Source organism: Haemaphysalis longicornis, unplaced genomic scaffold (genome assembly GCF_048455015.1).
Source record: "Haemaphysalis longicornis isolate Haplotype H1 unplaced genomic scaffold, Haemaphysalis longicornis Haplotype H1 scaffold_2, whole genome shotgun sequence".
NCBI classification, from domain to species: Eukaryota; Metazoa; Arthropoda; class Arachnida; order Ixodida; family Ixodidae; genus Haemaphysalis; species Haemaphysalis longicornis.
This window is the reverse complement of record NW_027526295.1, coordinates 236,304,150-236,324,455: the sequence shown is the minus strand read 5'-3', so window position 1 is coordinate 236,324,455 and position 20,306 is coordinate 236,304,150. Positions and strand designations below refer to the sequence as shown.

At 47.3% G+C, this 20,306-nt stretch overlaps 3 protein-coding genes across 11 annotated transcripts in view; 1 reads left to right on the top strand and 2 right to left on the bottom strand.

Annotated features, from left to right (window-relative positions):
• LOC144170173 (RNA-binding protein FXR1-like) overlaps nucleotides 1-629 on the bottom strand; it is a 40,932-nt gene extending 40,303 nt beyond the window's left edge. For 2 of the 7 annotated variants that reach the window (XM_077699788.1, XM_077699794.1), the window contains exon 1: nucleotides 496-629. In XM_077699788.1, coding sequence (XP_077555914.1) covers nucleotides 496-567 — 72 coding nt within the window. In that variant the 5' untranslated portion in view covers nucleotides 568-629. Of the gene's footprint in view, nucleotides 1-68; nucleotides 108-495 lie in introns of those variants that run through there. The other 5 variants (XM_077699792.1, XM_077699791.1, XM_077699787.1 and 2 more) reach the window with 4 other exon arrangements.
• A 114-nt stretch (nucleotides 630-743) lies between these two features.
• Nucleotides 744-19,092, top strand: LOC144170172 (WD repeat-containing protein 44). 3 transcript variants are annotated; one of them, XM_077699785.1, is made up of 18 exons: nucleotides 744-964; nucleotides 3,903-3,963; nucleotides 4,529-4,671; nucleotides 5,685-5,711; nucleotides 7,338-7,536; nucleotides 8,366-8,515; nucleotides 9,382-9,599; nucleotides 10,642-10,727; nucleotides 11,695-11,816; nucleotides 13,683-13,727; nucleotides 13,832-13,925; nucleotides 14,638-14,762; nucleotides 16,119-16,241; nucleotides 16,311-16,502; nucleotides 16,565-16,663; nucleotides 18,065-18,180; nucleotides 18,241-18,365; nucleotides 18,841-19,092. In XM_077699785.1, exons 1-18 carry the CDS (start codon nucleotides 891-893, stop codon nucleotides 19,029-19,031), a joined length of 2,190 nt encoding a protein of 729 aa, XP_077555911.1. In that variant the 5' UTR covers nucleotides 744-890; the 3' UTR covers nucleotides 19,032-19,092. The 3 variants fall into 3 exon arrangements, with proteins under 3 accessions (XP_077555911.1, XP_077555910.1, XP_077555912.1); XM_077699784.1 differs by having other exon boundaries at nucleotides 16,562-16,663; XM_077699786.1 differs by lacking the exon at nucleotides 5,685-5,711 and having other exon boundaries at nucleotides 16,562-16,663.
• Bet5 (blocked early in transport 5) lies at nucleotides 19,055-20,278 on the bottom strand. The gene is made up of 4 exons (XM_077699796.1): nucleotides 20,100-20,278; nucleotides 19,971-20,041; nucleotides 19,774-19,912; nucleotides 19,055-19,197 (listed from the first exon to the last, which is right to left on the bottom strand). Exons 1-4 carry the CDS (start codon nucleotides 20,193-20,195, stop codon nucleotides 19,081-19,083), a joined length of 423 nt encoding a protein of 140 aa, XP_077555922.1. The 5' UTR covers nucleotides 20,196-20,278; the 3' UTR covers nucleotides 19,055-19,080.
• Between the last annotated feature and the right edge of the window lie 28 nt (nucleotides 20,279-20,306).

The window sequence follows — 20,306 nt, the reverse complement described above, 5'->3', positions numbered from 1 at the left end:
GCTCCCAGATAAGCAAACTCCTTTGTATTCACTCCTCCCTCATAATGCGTCCACAAAGTGATTTCCACCTGGCAATGAGAAGCCCACAGCATTTTTTTTAGGTTCAGTGACCCTGCAAAGGCAGACGCCTTCGCAAAGGGTGAAACAAAGCTGTCACAAGGTGTGCTAGCTAGCTGCGTCGCGCGAGGCTGCAGTGGCGGCTTCAACGACAAATCGCACTGTCCGGGGCATAGAAAACACAGGTTTCGTCACGAATATATTTTTAAATAACGTGTTTAGCGGGACTTAAGCCTAAGTTTGCGTCGAAAGCGACAGTTCGGAGGGAACGCGGTAACACATTTCTAACCCTAACAAAACTTTGCAGTTCGGTCTGCTGCCAAAAGTGTACAAGCAACGCAGAAAGCCTAAGAACTATACTAGAAGCTGTCCCTCGGCTCTAACAACGCCATCAATGCAACGAACTAAAGTAATTTCGAATAGTATCAGTAAATTTACCTTATAGTGGGCTCCGTTTTCCCCACGCACTTCGACCGCTAGGTCCTCCATCTTCCCAGTCATGGGCATCATGGGATTTGGATCAGTGCTATTTTTTTCTGCGGAGTGTTCGTTTTTTTCGAATGACCGCTATCATATTTTTAAAACATTGTGACAGAATTATTTTTGTGTGCTTGTTTAATTAAAACTTTGACGGAAAAAAATGGTTTCAAAAATTTCATTCTCTGCTTGCTTCCACTACCCGCCCGCTAGCTGTGAAAGCATGGTTGTGTGCGCAAAAGTTCCGCGTGATGTCTTTTTCGTGTAGTTTCGTTCGTTTCGTTGTAAAAGGAGAAACGTCTACATTTTCGCCAGATGTAGATTAATTACTTCGGACCCGTCGCAAGCGGTTGTAAATGGCCTCGGATAGTGATTCGGAGGAATTTTTCGATGCTGTCTCCAGTCCGATCCGATCTGTCACTGAAAACAAGTGAGTGCTTGTCGGCCGTGTTGAAGTTTTTTTCTTGGTTGCTGCTAGCGCATACTGCCTTCAGGCGTGTTATGCCCCTCAGGCTTTCACAAGCTTGCTCCCAGATGTGCGCGCTTTTCTGCACAGCGAACCGGATTGTGTTTACGTGCAGGCGGTCATTTAACCTTATAAATACCGCTCTGCTTTGAAAGCGCTCTGTTGCTTCACGCGCATGGGACACGCCTCACTCAGGCGCGCGGTGCGCGTGCCGACATCGTAAGAACTGTGCTGCGCGCTCGTTAATGCGGGGGAGAGCGATATGGCAGCTGTCAAGCGGCTGCATCCGTATATGTCATCCGCCAAACATTCCTTGGCTGCCGGCTCGCCAAACAGCTGAGAAGGCTAGAACTGTTTATGCACCGTACTACGTAAAGCTCGCCAACGAAGTTGTTTCCTAGTTCCTGGCACCAGGCTCGAAAACCTGCCCAAATTGAAGCAGCTAGCCGTAAGGTACTAAATAACACCGATGATAGCGGGCCTTGCAAAGTGTAAAAAGTAGTTTGGTGATCGTATGCGCTGTGTCGCGGCTGCCTTCGGTGCAAACTTCATCTTTTATCTCTGATGCACCGAAGAGCGCGCGTAAATCTCCGCTTAAGGGGTCCTGTCAAAAGGACGCGAGTAAACGCTTTACTTGAGTTTGTGGCCGGGATTCACGTCACGTTCTCAAGTGGCGTCTAGTCTGCAGCTCCTCATGCGGAACTTCCTTGCTGCTATAGACGGGTTTGGAAAGAAAGTACGTGTGCTACGGCTGCTTAATTACTACGGTTCGTGAAATAAATGTCCTGCTGCTGTGCGATGCCTGGGCCACCCAATATTTTTTTTTAATGTGTAGCTGAAGTGCTGCTTTCTTTTTAAGTTTGTCTAGTAAAGGCCGCAGATACCAGCATAACGAAGCAAAAACTTCAGCATGCTTTTAGCTTGGATCAAGCTCAGAGGCAGCAACCAGCCGATCAGACAACCCGTTTACTTCAACTAATCAATTATCGACTTCAGCGTATACATGCCTTCATAGAGTGGATCGTCCCAGCTTTAATGACTCGCTATTATCGACTTCAACGTATACATGTTTTAATTACGTGGCTTGCATCGAAGTGAGTTGTTATGGTGCATTTGGGCAAGCCATATGAGTGATTGTGTATAGCGTACTTGACCTAGACGGTGCTAGAAAGAGCTTTTATGGGCGTCAAGTGGGGCAACAGTGGCGTTATTGTGCAAGCAGTCAAAGGAAGTACGATCTCTTTCTGTTACTGCACTTGAAGATGCTTACACCGCAACGGGTGTGGAATTACTTGATAAGCTGCCCTGCAGCTGCTAAACATGCAGTGGTTAAGAAATTCTCTTGCTGAGCGTGAAGTTATTTGTTGATTGTCTTCCGTTTCTGCATGCATACCCACCAAAAGGACTAATTACCTTGCAGAAAGAAGAAATACGGTTTAATGGGTTACAGCAAATAAAGACTAACTGGCCTAAGGGTTCGACATGGTTGTTATTAAACTGTAAGCTACAACTCAAGTGGGTATGTATGTAGGGGTTGTCTTGTTTATGTTTTTGACTGTGCACAACCTGGCTGTGCTAGCGAGAGCTAACGTGAAAACAAATGATTTTATTATGAGCTTAAGAGTAAACCTAAGGAAAAGGAAATCTGTGTGTGGTACTAGCGAATTACATGACTGTCGCTGAAATGCGAGGCTAATGTAGTCGGGGCCGGCTTTATTAGCAGTACTTTTTCCAGAGAGTAGAAAGTGATCTGGGACGACCAGGGGTGGAGAGGGTGCTGCCAAATCTGCCTCGTGAAAGATTTAAAAAATAAACAAAGCCTTTTGTGCGATAGCACTGAATGCCCTTTGTTGTTGTTTGCTTTATCTACTGTAAACAACAAATGATGAAAGATTTAACGATAAGTGCACCCTTCCTTTCCATGTACAGCATGCAGTGTATTGTAACCACCAGCATGACAGTACAACGTGCTTGGTTGGGCAGACGGGTGCATAATTATTGGGAATGATGAACTACACTAAATGGCGGGATAGATGCAAACAGTGCACTGGTTTTTGTGTTGACTGCGAACTCAGAGGGGTTTGTCAGACCTTTCTGTGAAGCTTTCCTTGCTGGTGTCTGCAGGGAACTCATTGTTTAATGCTGGAAGCACTGCTTATCAAATACCTGGGCTCTATTGCGCCTAAAGACCTGATCCATATTTGGCCCCTTCTGCCACTTCTTGCTGACAGGTGGAATTGCAGGATCCCACTATTCGTTGCAGTTTTGTGTGAATAATGTGAGGGAGGCAGTGGCGTTCATCAGCTGCACTTCATCTTCTTCCTGTCTAACATGAAAGTATGAAATGCCCCTGGCGCATGGTTGCTGCTCTTTACATCATTTCTTCTTCGCCAAAAAACTGTGCTGTGCTTCCAGAATTGGAATGCAAAATCGTGTAACTTCGAACACATGCAGAGCTGGGTTTCTCTCGCCCTACCCCCTTTCTCTCTTTGTGCATGTGCGTAAAATTATTACTACTATATGAGGATTTTCCCCAGTCTTGTAGAGCCCATGTTAGCAATGAGCATTTACTGCATGATGTTGTATCAAACAGTGCACTATATGCTGATGTATGGTTGGAAATATGTTTGGAGCATTTTACCAGTGTGTGTCTTCTGTAAGCTAAGGCAGAAAGAGAGAGAGAAATAACTTTTTTGAGAGGAGCTGGTGATCCTAGGCATCGTCCAAGAGCACTATGCATAATTTTTTGCGCAGTAAAGTTTCTGCTTGCTGATTTTATCATTTTGTTTAGACGTGACTGTTGTTCCTTGTAAAATGTGATGTATTCAGTTAGCGAAGCGAATTTCTTCTCAGTGATTTGCTTCGTTGCTGTTCTGTTGAAATCTCATCTGGTTGCATGCAGGGACACCACTGACCAGGATGGCAAGCGGTCTTCGCAGGCGGAAATGGAAAAGGCTGTTGAGGTAATGTCAGCCCCTGCTGCCTGCTTGTAGGCCAACAGAAACACTTTCTCCATCTTCTAAATGTTGTATGGCCTAGTGACACCCCACACATTCAGTACAGTTTACGGATGAGCTTGCTGTCTGACAATGTGGTCTTAAGATCTCACCCTAAAGGCATATGAAAAAAGGAGACACATTGTGCTGTATTTTTCTGAAGTAGTCTGCTTGGAAATCGTTTTCATACCTGGTCTTCTGCAGCATTGTGGTTGCCTTAGCATCTGCACAAATGAAGCTTTGAACTATACTTTCCCACTTATTAACAGAGACCCCCCCCCCCAAAAAAAAAAAATGAGGACAACAGCACACTGCCCCAGTTGAAAACCGAGATCGTAAAGTTTCGGCCTATGAGCGAAGCATGAGCTCGATTCATTGACCAGTTTAGGCAAGAGATTGTTTCCCGCAGTTTTTGCATGACCGGCGGGAATGCCCAGCGTTGGCATTATGCTCCAGAGATGCCTTGTGTCTCGGCAACGTGTCCTTGCGGAAGCTGTGCTGCAGCCGTTGGGTGTGTGCGGTCTCGGTGCAGGAGGCGAGCCGCAAGGCCCAGGAGGCCGAGCGGCGCCAGCAGCAGATCGAAGAGATGCGCCGGCGCATGTTGTACGAGGACGAGGAGCCCGGTTTCTCCTCGGAGCAGAGCTCTGCCGAGGGCCTCTACCTGTCACACCACCAGTAAGATGGGGCCACCACCCCCCACAAACGGGCTTTGCGGATGAGGCACTGCACCACTTGCTGAGCTACGAACTTCATTCCCGCTAGCTGAGCTTGTTTGTGTGGTGGAGGCAGGAAACAAAAATGCGCATGCAGACAACATTTTGGTGCGTTTTTAAGACCTTGACGTGGTTTATAACCACTCTGTAGTCCTCCTTTATTTTTTATTCACTACAGCGTCTCTCATAGCCCAAATGCAGCTTCGGTGCATTAAGCCCCTATTTGAGTTCTTACAGTGCAGATTGAGAGAGAGTACAGCAGAAATGGGCTTCTTTTTCTGCACCTCACACCAGTCCTGGAGAGAGTAAGAGAGACACAAGGCAAACGCACGAAACACATTCATCTAACTTTTTTTTTAAATGTTGTGCGGATATTTTGCACTTAGCTCAGCCAATGGCAGCCTTTCATTTCAGCTGATAGTTGAAAATACTATAACTCCGGTTTCAACTTCTGTAGGCACTAAGCAGCGAGCTCCACTTCTGTTTAAGATGCTGCTCTGTCATATGACATCAACCTTGAGCCCGTGGAAAGTGTGCTCACCAGACACTCATGTGGTTAATAGAGAGTCTGATAGTTTCTCTTTTTTTTTCTTTTGATGCAAGTGTTTAGCTTACTTAAGAACATCCTTATCAGGTCGTGTGTTATCCATGTGTGCCAGTTGTGTCTTGTCTGTGTTTGTCACTGCCCCCCACCCCCTAGTGGCGATTTTTCAGCTTTTTTTTCCTAAACTAAAGCTTGCTAGCGGACCAAGTTGACTTCGTGAAAATTATTACTGTTTCTCCGACTGGCAGCCTTAATAACTCCACAGTGTGTTAGCCTGGTCCAACTACCAATGCTTCATTTGTTCCTTCTTTTGCATAAACTGAGAAAGGAGGGAAAGGACCTGTAGGTCTGTGAATGACTGTGGGCTCTGTCACAATTGTGACAGCCTGTCATTTCTGTGTGCCAATTTTTTCTTTTCTATTCTATTTCAGAAGTCTTGGATTTATAGACGAGCACAGGTGAGTGCATGTGACAGTACTTAACGAGGGCAAATGGAAAAGAAAGCTCTGTTGTGCCACATCGCAATTTTTAAAATATATAAGCTTAGTGCTCACAACATTAAAAAAAAATAATTTTTGACTTAGAAAAACAAGAAGTGCCAAGGGTGCTACAACCTGTTCGCAAACACCATGTGTAAATGTGTAAAAAAACTGTAAAATGTGTAAAAAAACTGGAATGTTGGTAAGCATTAAATGGAACCACCTGAACAAACAAAAAGATCTTATGTCCATTTAGATTGCATGGAGAAATAACTTCAAACTTTCTTATTCAGTACAGGGAAAAACAACATTAAAGAAGATGGTGACGGGAGGAAACACTTAAGGTGGGACATGGTTCTTAAAACAACTTCTTTATATATTAAGTAAACTCTGTGAAACTTGCCAGACTTGCTGCTTTTTTCCCATTGATTTCAAATATGCCATTGTTTTTCCAGTAAGTCAATTAGTTCTTGAGATAATTAGTCAGTCTTGGAGGAATAATAGACAAAACTGGTTGTCATAGAACTGTAATCTTCATATTTTCAAATGCTGTGAACACTAGTGAATGCAATATAGGAAATGGTTTTTTGATGCATCGTTTGGAACTAATTTTACAGCTCATTAAACTTTGGTGGTACCAGTGGCAAGGAACCAATTTGAGTGCTAATTTCAAACACCGAAGTTTAATGAGCTGTAAAATTAGTTCCAAGCGATGCATCAAAAAACCACTTCCTATATTGCATTCACTAGTGTTCACAGCATTTGAAAATATGAAGATTACAGTTCTATGACAACCAGATTTGTCTATTATTCCTCCAAGAATGACTAATTATATTGGGAACTAATTGACCTACTGGAAAAATAACGGCATATTTGAAATCAGTGGGAAAAAAGCAGCAAGTCTGGCAAGTTTCACAGAGTTTACTTAATATATAAAGAAGTTGTTTTAGGAACCATGTCCCCCTTTAAATGACAGGATGGGCATGGGTTGGAGCCCATTTATACTGCTCTCGTCCGCTGCCCAAAAGCGGCCATGGACGTGATGGAGAGGCTTTAGGGTTGGTCTGTGCATTGGCTTTTTCACTGCCTAATTAAAATATATGTATCTTGCCCTGCACTTGCCAGTGGCTTCCTCTTACTGCTTTTTAAAAATATACATACTATGTCAAGCTGTGCCAATGATGATTAACAGAAAGCGGGGATATGGATAAACAGAGAAAAGTGATACCTGGATTCCTGTGAGGAACATGTTATGATGAAAAAGAGGCAAAATGTAGGTATAATAAAATGCAGAGCACTCTAGGGGGCACAGTAAATTGAAGGTAGTAAGAAAGATTTAGAAGGTTTTACATCAGGGTTTTAAACCCAGGTTGCGTAAGGATGACATTGCTATCAGCTGCGTGTCTTGTCGAGTGTAGTTTTTCGCAAGCTCTCGTATCACTGAGCTATGCCATTAGATTAGTTGAAAGTGTAGGCTTGATCCAAGGTAATCGGTGCTGATGTAACACGGAAAGCTCACTGTGGGGAAGGGGGACGTAGGGGCACCCGTTCGAAACGTTGCCGTGCTGTGACATAACTCTTTGTTCATTTATTTGCACTGGGCAGGAGTGCGGAACCTGATTTGGTGGCCAGCACGAAGGACTCGGGGCCCCAGCCGCCACCACGCCGACGCCGAGGGCAGGCCGGCGGTGGGGCCGGCGATGCACTGCCTCGAGGCTTGCCCCGAAGCCCCGCGCCATCCATTGCAGAATTCTCCATGGACCTGCCCAGTGCGTGTCGAGGACAGTACGTCGTCAAACCGCAGGTGTGTGTTCAAAGGTCGCAGCTATGAAGCAGCGAATGCTTGGCCATTGGAGCCTTCTGGTGTGCAGAGCACCTCCATTTTCTTTTGTTGGATCACTCTGCTCTGTGGAGCAAACATTGGCATAACCACATGGCCAGTGGTCATCAGGTTTTCTCTCTAGCGACACTTGGAAAGCAGGGGGAAAGCAAATAAGAAAATAGCAATGACCATATAGCAATGACCAGTAGCAAGCCCCCTCTACAACAAACTTGATAGCCACACTGAATCTGACCGCAATACCCACAGTAAGTCGTTGCTAAATGAATTAGTCCGTGAGCAAATTGTTTCGCATATCCCCTGTTTGTGTAAGTGCTGAAAGGATTACGTGGTAGAATGTAGAGAATTTTTTGTTCTATTCGCTCCCTCTCCTCCAGTTTCATAAAACTGCACTGCAACTCTGGCCTTGGAAGAAAAAATTTCCCCATAGGTGTTCACTGATCATTTCCCACTGTGATCCCTCTGCAAGCTCTCGTGGCTCACTTGGTATTCTTGCTTCAGGTTTATGAATGATTTTCGGGAGGGTGTCTGTTGGGCCCTTCCCTTCATTGTTATTAGTGTCCCTACCGTAGGAAGAATTTTGTATGGAGTCTGTGTGGTGCTTCCAGCTTTGCTCGGCCGTACCGTTCACAGTGATGCAACAGGAAATAACCTTTTACTCAGAAGGCCCCCCCACGTGGGTATCTAAACATCGCGTAATACTGCCGCTTGGTTGGCACTCCCGTGAAAGTACGGGCTTTGCGTTGCCTCATGCCTGGAGGCTCACGAGCTTGGTCCTGTGCCAAGCATGCAGGATGACGAGCGCGACCGTGGGAACCCCCGGCATCCCGAGTCTCGCACGGATGGGGCCCCCCCCACCAGTGGCAGCAACAGCAGCAGCCTCAGGCAACTCAACATGGTGATGCGCACACGCTCAGACTCGGGCCGGCCGCTCAGCGACAAGGTGCGTTTACCCACATTGTTGACAAACCCTTGAGAAAAATTAAAGCCGTTCCACTCAACGTGAAAGCTGTCGGTAGTGCAGGGCAGTGATTTGTCATGATGGGCTGTAGCGCTGTTATCCGCTCACTGCTACCACCCAATGCAATTCATATTTCCCACCTCCGCAGTGCTCGTGCACCCCCTGCCTGAAACAGTGGCAGCGGGAGTTCTGTTCTCTTTGTGCTTGCTTTTCCTCTCGCACATGCCGGTGTTGCACTGCCACTTTTTTTCGCTTACTACCCTAAAAACCAACCCAACGAGTGTTCCTAACTAAATGAACGCAAGCGCTGTGGGTTAATTACGTATATTTTGCTCCAAATGTACCTGCAGTTTTCTTTGCGCTAAACAACGGGGAGATATGACAAGCGCCAGCGGCTCACGAGTTTCGAACACTTATGACCATATAAACTGCTTGGCTTTCGAAGCCTCTGGGTTACGCCCTACGACGGGTACGCCGGGCTCTACTTGGGTCCGTTATCTCGCTGCGTTGCCTGATTCCGGCAGTCGCTTGACATCGAGCGTTACAGCGAGCTACGACGACAAGGCGAGCCCCTAAAGTGCTCTGCACTTAAAAGTGCATCCAAAGTAGCATCCCTATTGTGTGAGTGCTCTGCACTTAAAAGTGCATCCAAAGTAGCATCCCTATTGTGTGAAGGCCACATTCGTGATCTCATGGAGGCCGGCAGTGTTGTCTGCCTTTTGTCTTCAATGCCTCTTACATTTGGTTCAATGTGCCCTTTGTCTAATGCAGCTTTCATTTTGCCTCGCGAGCACTGTTGAGGCCAGAAGGAAGCCGAGCTGGGCTTGAGTGAACAATGCGGTGTGCAGGAAATCCTGGACCAAGTGGAGGTGCTGAACCTGGACACGGGTGAGAAGGTTCCCCTGAGCGTGGCGGAGGAGCAGCTTCCGCGCTGCCTCAATCCGCTCGCGCTGCACATCATGCGCATCACCTCCGAGTACGTGGCGCACTCGGACGTGGGGCCTGCCTCTGACGAGGAGAGCCCCCGCACGCCCTCCAGCTCCACCGACAGCTTGCGACGGAGAGCGTGAGGGAACACACTGCGCTTCTTGACGGGTGCCTCTCTGGCTTCGGGTGTTTGACTGGCTGAAAGTGGTGTTGAGCATCGCTTTCGTTTTGGTGCATCCAACCTATTTTTGTAGGTTCGCATAATTTATTGCAAATTCGTGCTTGGCATATGACACATCAAGGGCGGCACTCTTGCGTTGTGTGTGTTAGAAGTGTCCACTTTGAGCGAGCTCTGATTGGCTGAAGGCAGGCAACCTAGGTGTGATGCAAAACAGGCAAGCCAGAGCGTTCTGGAAACGGACATTTGTAACACAACTCAGAACTTTGTCCCAGAGCAACACTGCAAACAGTAGTAGCTCCATGGAAAATTATGGCTTCATGATTTCTTGCAACTGTGTGCTTGCATGTTCCAACGGGCACTTTGTTTTTCATTTCAATGAGTTCTGGGCTACCCGAGCAAAATCATTTTCTACTGCACATAGTGCCTTTCTATCTAACAACACAGTGTGGAACACTTCTATGCACAAAAGCATGGTGGTTGGGCCAGCTTTAAACGGGCACAGTCACAGCAGCCTGTAGTAGGAAAGCAGGGTATAATCCCTGGGTCACGGAGCCAGTCCTGAGGCCCATTCTTCTAATCCATGGCCTTGACCCATTCAACAGGATTGTATCTGAAATGTGCAGATATACAGGGTTCAGTTCAGCTATAATGTGCAGGATAATTAATGAAGGCCACAAAGCATGCAAGGAGTGTTTGATGTTCAGACCAGTTCTCTGGAAATTTGCTTTATCTTGATTGTAAATGTTTGAGAACAGATTTTGTGGCTTGTATGTTTGTTTTTGTGGGGCCTGTAGCATGGGACTCACAGTCACTTACAATTACCGTTCACAATATACCATGTTGCCGCTCTGGAAAAACACGGAAAAGCCACAAATGTGGTGATTTGACTTGCTTATTTGGCGAAACTACAGTTGAGCTTGTTCACACTGAGCTTTATCAAGCCCCTAGTGGGCTTCATAAGCTCCGAGCATCCATGCCCACGGCTACCGTATCTACACAGGGGACGCCTGACGAAGATGCTTGGCCGGAAAGTGGGCCAGAAAGTGGGCCAAACAGTGACCCGGATCAAGTCAGCTGCGGATGAAAGTGAGTCCTCGCACAGGGTGGTCGTGGTGACCGACATTCTTCTTTGCAGCACTGGCCAGGTTGTCGATGGGGCCACGCACTTTATCTGATGGGTCCTTGTTTGCCAATGACTGTGTTATGCTGTCTCTTTTTATGGGTCATGGGTTCTGTTATTTAGTATGCGCTACAACAATTGTAGGGCCCACCAGTAACAGTCTGGATCAAAGGCTTGCTTAAAAATGTATAAGAAGCTGTGCCTATTTTGGACACCCCCCCTGTTTGCTCTCAACAAGATGCCTCCACCAGCCTAAAAGCGGAAGTTTTTATTGCTACAAGATAAGGCAGCCATCATTTTCCAAGTCAGTGGCCCAAGTGGAGGAAGGGAGGATAGCGCCTACGAGTTTGGAACCGTCTGCAGCTCACTCCACTATTTTGAAAAGCAAGGACGCCGCTCTTATGATGCACGTACGCAAAACAAAACAGTGACGGCTAAGGCCTTTCTGGACTTCAGCAAAGTGGTGCTCACTTAGTTTTGCAAACAGCATTAAAACAATGAGGTGCCACTGAAAGTTCGCCAACAGAAGAAGCTGGATTTCGCTTGCATGCTTGGACATACTTGGTGCCGGGACCAAAGAGGGAAATGTGCAAAGAAGGCGAACCCGCGGGATGTTTTCGATGCGTTTGACATGATTTGGTCATTAGGCGCGTACGACGACTAGCAGTGAATCCCTTCTTGTAGTGTGTTGCGTGCGATTTTCCTGTCATTTATGTTTCATTCTCGGGGTAACGAAATTGCTGCAAAAGCGAATTTTTTTACTTTCTCCAGTGGTTTCGTTATTGCGGTGTTTGTCTATACATATATATAGTATGTGCAAGAAGACCTGTCGTAGAATACAAACTGTTGTCGTAGCTGGCTCACTGCGTAGTCCAGTTCATGCCTGTGTGGTGTGCCCCAAAGCCCAAACCCAAGGGAGCCTCCCAACTGCAGGGTTGCGGCCAAGTGAGGAGGAGGGCAGTGAGGAGGAGACACTCAAGGTGAAGACCAGCCATCGGAGTACACCCGAGTTCGACACTGTCCGCCTGGTCCAGGAGATTGCCAGTGAGCACACGGTATGGATTGGCCTTCTTGCTCAGTTTGGACCAAGGTAGGATGCATTCGCTACAGGGTGTGTCCAAACACCGTGCAGTGACTGGGTGGTCACTATACTAGGGACACAGGAAAATTTATGCGGCTTCATTGTGCTGAACACTCACCAACTATCCCGGTTATCAAAAGTTTCATGTAGTGGGCAGTTTCGTGTTCTACACACGCTGTAATGAAAACTGCACAAACCCTTTTAAATGCAGAGCATTTAAGTAACTCACGGTGTCACCCGCGTTGGCGTCCGTAGTCCGCATCGCTCCCCGTCGGTCTGGCATTGGATTGGATTGGATTGGCTTGGATTGGATTGATTTGGATTGGATCAAAGTGGATTGTGTTGGATTGTGTTGCGTCATAGCCGCGCCACGTTGCGTCATAGCCGCTCCACGTTGCGTCATAGCCGCGGCAGGGGGTTCACGGCACGTTTCACGTTTCACCATCGACTTCATCGACAATGTCTACGCGGGAAGAGAAGGCGGCGTGCTGCGGATGCTGAGCGCAAGCGCCGCAAGCGAGCCGCCGACGCCGAACTTCGCCAGCGAGAAGCCGCAGCCATTCGTGAACGTCGGGCGGCGATGCGGGAGGGAAAACAAGCACAAAAAGAACAGAACTCCTGCTGGCGCAGTTTCCGGCAGGGGGCGCGCGAGCACTGCGAAGGCGGGAAATTTGAAATGCGTCGGGTGGTAGCAGTGAGCGGATAACGGCGCTACAGCCCATTATGGCGAATCAGTGCTCTGCATTTCCAACAGTTTTCACGTAGAGTGGAACGGCTGTAATTTTATCCATTATCTTGGCTCACCTTGATAATTAATTGGTGGCATAGCACAAAGTAACTTGGCAGGCTGCTTGCGAAACAGGTGTCACTTATCGATGTTTGTTTCGCACACAAGAGACTGCTCCAGGACCTTGGAGGCCACGTATGCATGTTGCCGATTTCTGTCTTTCCAATGGGATGATGCCACCTTGTCCATTCAGCATGTTGGACAGGAGATTCTATCTTGAGCATGTTTTAGCAGGGTTAAGAGATGCCCCTTGCAAGGCATGTTAGGCTTTTTTCTTTTTGCAAAGCGATGGTATGTCTCCCATTTTGTTGCTTGTATGGGTGCTGTGTGCACAGTAGACACCCTGCGAGGTGTGAGGGTAAAGCAAATAGGTGCTGCTGCAAACTCAGTTGGGAACAAAGGGGAAAAGTAACATAATAGGAACAAGCTGTTGCAAACTTTAGAGTGAGTGTTAAGTAATATTAGCTTTTGTCGTTCTGCCTTTATCTTTCATTGACCGTGCACAAAAGCACTGCATTAGGCTTCTCATTTTGGGCTAAAGGCATCCGAGATGTGAGCGCTTTCATTTATAACAAGAGATAAGACTTTCCCTAATCTTGTCACATTTGCGACTGGGTTGGAATTGCCAAAATTTCACAAGCGTAATGGTGTGGAAGACTCCCTCACCCCCTTCATCTTATGGTTTCACTTATTTCTCCAAAATCTGCATTAGTCCAGAGTGTATCGTGAGGCATCGTGAGGCACGTTAAAGTGCTACAACATTCTGAAAATAATTTGAGGAACAGACTGCTTATGTTCTGAATGAAAACTTATGTCATAAGATGCCATGGCTTTGTTGCGGATATGTGCGACATGAAAGTAGGAGGTTAGCAAAGAGGGCCCAAATACCAAGGGGAGTCCTGTAACGGCATCTCTTCTGGTGGCATGTGCTGTGTTTTACTGAACTACAAGCAAGGCTGTGACGTATGGACTGTTTTGTGTGTAACGTTTGCCAGTGGAAGCTCTTGTGCTGTGCTCTCAGGAATGTGCAGCGGGGGTGCTCTTCCTTTGCAGGGTGCCGTGTGGACCATGAAGTTCTCGGCTTGTGGCCGCCTCCTGGTGAGCGAGTTTTCAGAAATTGTTCGCAGATGAAACCGCATGCTGTGATGCTGAAACTGAAGACGTTTTTTTTTCTTCCCTTCTTCACTAATCTTTTGCGCTAGGCCACTGCTGGACAGGACACCATCCTACGCATTTGGGTCCTGCGAGATGCTTACCGGCACTTTGACGACATGCGCAACAAGTACCGACAGGAAGGTGAGAAGGGCTTGTTTGTGTGGCCCGGAGGGAGAGCACAAGCCGTTTCACACACAGTTACGTAGCATGCCCTGATTTGTTGTTTTACGGGTCTGTCTTCATTTGCCTGCAAACGCGAAAACACTTCCAGAGGTGACATTTACGGCAGGCAAAAACATTTGGGTTAACAAAATGCAGTAGAAAGAATTTCGAACCGGCTCATCTTTTCAGAACTGGCCAATTTATAATCAATAAAAAGAGAGCTCATTGCTTTCACTTTTTGTGTGAAAAGCCAGAATCACTCTGGCACTACGAGATGGCTTTTCCTTGTTAAGGAGCCACATGGTGTTTGCTGCAGGGCATTATTACCTTTCTGGGGATTAAAAAGGGGTGATGTGGGCTTATGTTTTGTCAAGCTAGCCTTTCTTGCTTCACATCCATGAATACACTGATTTGTGCTGTTTGCGTGAACCAATGTCCACCTTAGTAAAACTGGAATCTCTGAAAAATTTCAATGCAAGGTACAATTCTGAGGCACCAAGAGCAACTAAAAAGTGACTGACCACAGAGTCTCTGGCAGCTCTTTGTTGCTTTGTGTGTGTTACCCTGTCCTGATGTGAAGGTGGGAGTCTCATTTATAGTATGTTTCGGTACAGGCGAATGCTGCATGTTTAGCTGTGCTCCCTTCGGATTCTCCAGTAGTACCCAACACTGTTGATGTTGCTTGTTGCAGCTTCCAAGAGCGACAGCCCTGAGACCACCGAGTCTCCACCAGGGGAGGAAGAGGAGGGGCCCTTCCAGTCTTTCTGCAGCTACGCAGGACACACAGCTGACCTCCTGGACGTGTCGTGGTCACGGGTGAGCTGTGCGAATGAACCATTAGGCAGCTTACTGTATTTGCATGATTCTAACGTGCACCTTTTTTGCTAAAAGGACCCTTGAAATTTATGTGAAATTTATGTGCGCGTTACAATCGGACTCGGAACCAAAATCGACTTCAAAGCGGCCTCATCATTGCTATGGACACAAACTCCTCCGAAAATCCAACCCAAAACCCAACCCAATCCAGTTTTAATGCCAGCAGCAGTTGTATATAAGCAAGTTTAAGGGAAAGATAAATTTTTGGTGCCACAGTTGCTTGCATCAAATAAAGGGTCGTCTGCCAGATTAGTGGTGTCGTATTTTTCACATGTGCGGTAGAATTGGCATGAAATTACATTGTCAAATTTTTCTACTTAAACGTACCTGTGTGTTACAATCGTGCAATTATGGTATCTTATTGTCGAAGGGTACTGAAGAGGATCCTTCTCTTGCAGAGCACGCTTTGCATCAGGTTCAGAATGTGAAAACAAAAGAAAGGCAGCAAAAAAAGCAATGGTCACAGCACTGCACATGCAAAACAGGACCATTCTGCTGTGAAAACAAGCTGGCAAACTGCCTGAAGCATGGAGTTTGCGCTGACAGGCAATACTCGCATTGCCGTTGGCCGTGCAACGTGTGGGATGCTAAAAACGTGCTGGGACTGCTCAAATTTGCGAATTTTCTCACCAAGCATTGTAATTACTGTGTTGAAAATGCAAGCATCAAAACTAAATGTTATGACGACATCTGTCAACAGTTTATTCCGAGGGGCTTCGCTTGCCCATGCGTCTATATAACTGTGTGGGTGTAGGCTGGCATCGTGGCATGTTAGGTGCCAAGAACAGAATGCTTGTAACAGTTTGGAATTTCTGGGGATTGAACCCAGGCCCTCACTTCTGAAGTAGTAATCATAGCCCCTCGACCATGATGCTTCATTTATACTCCCAAGGTATTTGTGATTTCGTATTCATGTCTTGTGGCCATGAAGCAAGTTCATCATGGCATGTAGATCTTACCTCAACTAGAAACAGCAACCCCCCCTTCTGTATTGCACTTCAAGACTAAAAAACTGAAGACTTAAAACAAGGGTGACTGTGCTGCAACTGTGCAAACCCCGATCTGCGAAGCTTGGCTACTATGGTCTTGAGAACAGGCTTTTCACATCTTGAATTCCATTTTCAGCAACTCTGGTTGTTGTTGGCAGTGCAGTAATCCATGAGCCTTGTTGCAGCACCTGTTTACTGGTTGTCCCTATGCATTCCAGCAATCCTTTCCCAGCCCTGCTGCCACTTCTGCCGCAGTCCGAGTGTATCGCCTCTGAGTCGCCCCCTCTCTACACTTCCCTCTGTGCAGAACCACTTCATCCTGTCCTCGTCCATGGACAAGACGGTGCGGCTGTGGCACATCAGCAGCCCCAACTGCCTGTGCTGCTTCCAGCACGTCGACTTTGTCACCGCCATTGCCTTCCACCCGAGGGTGAGCGAGTAGTCGGTGGGTGGCCGTAGTGGCTGGGCGACCAGGGAATTACCATGCCATCATTTGCAGGACGACCGGTACTTCCTGAGCGGCTCGCTGGACGGCAAGCTGCGCCTGTGGAACATTCCCGACAAGAAGGTGGCCCTGTGGAACGAGCTGGACGGCCAGACCAAGCTCATCACTGCCGCAAACTTCTGCCAGAAGGGCAAGTTCGCCGTGGTGGGCTCGTACGACGGCCGCTGTGTCTTCTACAACACAGAGGTGAGTGGCTGTGCTCTGTGAGGCACCCGCTGGTTGTGACCAGGTGTCCCTTTCCGCAGCAGCTCAAGTACTACACCCAGATCCACGTGCGCTCCACACGGGGCAAGAATGCCCAGGGACGCAAGATCACCGGCATCGAGCCCATGCCCGGAGAGGACAAGGTGAGCTGGGGAGTGGCCTGCTGCTGACACCCTCGCATCTTGCTATCTGGGGTGCGCATGTTAAAATTATCAAGGTCCCCAATCGCTACAGCTGATGCATGCTTTGAGTAAAGCTTTTGGAAAGTTAGCATGCAGTGCGATAAATCGGCTAGTAAGAGGGGTTTGCTATTTTGCCACTAGGCTTGAGGTAGGGTGCTGTGTGTGTATGGAGCCATATCTCCTCTAAGGCAGTTAAAGAAGTAAAAAGATGTTTGGGCCCATGCATTTATTGTCGCTGTTTCGCAAAGCAGATGGTATGAGCCCTTCATTTCTTTTTCCAAATGGTGCAAGGGTCAGGGCTCAAAACGGTAATTAACAGAAAGCTTCGGTAAGGAAGATAGAAATTTAGAAGCAAGCTTCGCTAGATTGAAGGTGAATAAAAACCATTCAGTATGTACAACCCTGGTCACAGTAAAAATGATCTATTACATCCCCATACCTGCCAGGTTCGCCGAGATGGCATTAGGGAGATCTGTCCCAGGAAGGGGGGGGGGGGGGGGGGGGGGGGAATCAGTAGCAACAGAATGGAATGATTTAGTGGTATGATTTCTAATTTAGTTACAACAGAGTAGGAGCTGAACTGTTTCGTCCAAACTACTAACGAACTACACGACTGGTCAGCTGCTAAATCTTCGATGCAGCTGACGCCGCCTTTTTCAAGAACCCCTGGGAATAAATGCTGAGCATAACAATGTTCGTTCCTGCTACACTTCGCCAAAAGAACGCGACTGAGCTCGGATTGTGCGAGAACTTAATGCTCAGAACTGGGGGCAATTTTGTTTTACCATGCTGAAATGCCCCTCGCATTCAGCGTTTCTGTGGTACTGACCAGTTCAACTTGCGCACATTGCCAACTATGCTTTACAAGTTATTACGATGTCCAGTGGGGAACGATGCGTTTGGGTTGTCAGGTAGCTCCAGCGCAAGTGGCTAGACTGGGAGAAAGGTTTAGCCAAACACGGGTGTGTATTCGGGAAATTTTTGTTTCGACCGTACAATCGTACAAAACCATCAAAATCCGGGAGTCTCCCGGATAATTCGGGAAACCTGGCAGGTATGCATTCCCAGCTGCTCTATTGTAATGGCAAATTGTGTGGAGAAAGCTTTATACCTCAAATTACTTTTTTTTATTGCTGAAATTGTGTCGAGAGCTTTTCCACCCCAACTTCTCAGTTATTTTGCTGTAGCATTAAAGCTGTATCAGTAAGTACTGTACTGGCCTTCATATTTCCTGCAGCAGCACTCAGTTTAGTATACCTTCTTACTCTTATTCTGGCATGATTGATTACAAGTAAGCTGTAGTACTGTGTAAATTGCATTGCCATATGCAGAAGAAAACTGGCCTTCCCCCGATTCATGCAGATTCTGGTGACTTCAAACGACTCGCGCATCCGCCTCTACGACCTGCGGGACTTGTCGTTGTCGTGCAAGTACAAGGGGTACGTCAACCTGAGCAGCCAGATCAAGGGGTCATTTAGGTAAGGCCAGTTTACATGTGAAAAGGCAGGCCAGACCAGTGAGAGTGCAATTGTGTGCAGTCACGACGGCCGATATGTCATCAGCGGCTCGGAAAACCAGTTTATCTACATCTGGAAAACGTATCACGACTACAAGTTCTCATCAGCGCGGCGGGACCGGAACACGTACTGGGAAAGCATCAAAGGTATGCGGTTTGGTTGGTTTTCCACTGGGGGAAAAAAAAAAGGGTGTGCTTACCAGCAGAGTGCCTTGAGTGATGGCCATTTATTGATTGCATTGGGTAGAGTGGTTTGTAGGTACCCTGAACTTTTCAGTGTACCACCTGCATATGAGGGTCAGTTTTCTTTTTGTTGTTGCTGCAACAAAGTTTTCATCTGAAACTTAGTAAAAAAATGCAGTAAAAATATAGGCCCAGAGAATATTTGAGTTTTAATCACTGAAAGTGCCTGGATAGTGGAATGAACCATTTATTAAGGGGCATAGCCCACGGAGGGTGCAGGCTAGAGAAGTAACAGGCATTAAAATCAGCTCTTGGAACTGCTAAACACTACATGTATTACAGCAGTGGTGTGCTGGCTGAGAGTGTATATGCAATTTTACTGTTGTGAGCCGTTCTCATTTCAAATGCAAATACTAATGTCCTCTTGAACCTGATGCAGCCCACAACGCAGTGGTGACGGCGGCGGTGTTTGCCCCCAACCCAGACCTGGTCCTGCAGCAGCTGGACGAGACCGTGACGGCCCCCGAGAGCCCTGCCGGCTCGGGCAACTACGTGATCATAAGCGCTGACTTTGGCGGCACCATCAAGGTGTTTGCCCGGCGCAGCCGTCCCAGGGCTAGCCCCAACTGATGAACGAAGGGGGGAAACAGGGGTGTTGTGAATAATAAAGTGCGTGTTTTCACTTGTACAATGGCGATTTGAGAATGAAGGCGTTGAGCTGCTCCTTGAAGAGCTCGCTTGTGATTGGCTTGCCCAGCTGGCATTCCGGGTTCTTGACCACATACTCCACGTAGACCTGTAACAGATGCAAGAAGACTGCTTGCTGAACCAGCCCTCAGTAGCAACAGGTGATCCTCAGGGGCTTAAGTGAAACATTTGTAAGGAGATAAAGACACTTGCTGTACTAAGACCTGCGCACGAACAAGTCAGTCGTCGTCTAGAGCCAGCACCCTGTATTTCATATGTGATAACTCCAGTATGACTAACTGCATTAACATTCTTAAGGGAAGAGATTATTTAAACCAAGATGTGCGGAAAAATATTCCCCGTAGCGTCAACACGGGGTGAGACCTTAAACGAAAAACAAAGTTGCGCATACACGAAGATGACGCTTTTATGCGATCTATTGGATTCACAGACAGGCGCAAGTTTGGTGCGGAAGAAGCGTTAGCACAGACACTGTTGTGCAAAGAAAATTTACACGCAAATTAAAAAAATGGCACCTCGCAAAATTGAATAACCACCATTCCGTACCTATTGAATATGCATGCTACAACGACGCTTCGTGGTCAACGCACAGACTGAGCAAAAGGTATGGTACAGAAGTTCGTTTGCCGTTCCACGCTTGTAGCATGGGGAAATCGCAATGTACCTGGTGGTAAATGTCGTGCAAGAGCTCTCGCACGTTGCTGGCGTTGGTGTCCGTGTTCATGACGAACTTGAGGCCCGAGGGCGTCTCGTAAAAGTTGAGCTTGTACTTGTTCGTTTTGAAGTTCAGGAAGCAGTCGTTGCTGTAACAGAGGCAGGCGTAAACTGAAGCGCAGATTACACCCCATCAAATAAACTTACCAGTCGGTAGGAGCGATCTTAGCCACGAAGGACTTGAGGGAGTAGATCATTCCATACATCAGTTTCGCTTCCTGAAAAGTTGTCATTCGGTTACCCCCGGTAACAAGCGCAGCCACCTCGAAAACTGACCTCTTCCCGCGACATTCCCGAGCTCTTGCTTCTTTTCCATTCGTCGTAGTATAGGAAGGCCCCGTTGCGGCTGAATATATACAAATTGTGTATCATTTTCAGCACGTTCTTCAGCGGAGGCCACCGCTGTTACAGCTGACAAGCTGCCTGCTACTGGCGCGGCCACAGAACAGGGAGGATTTGCGTGGCCCTGCGGCTACGATTGTG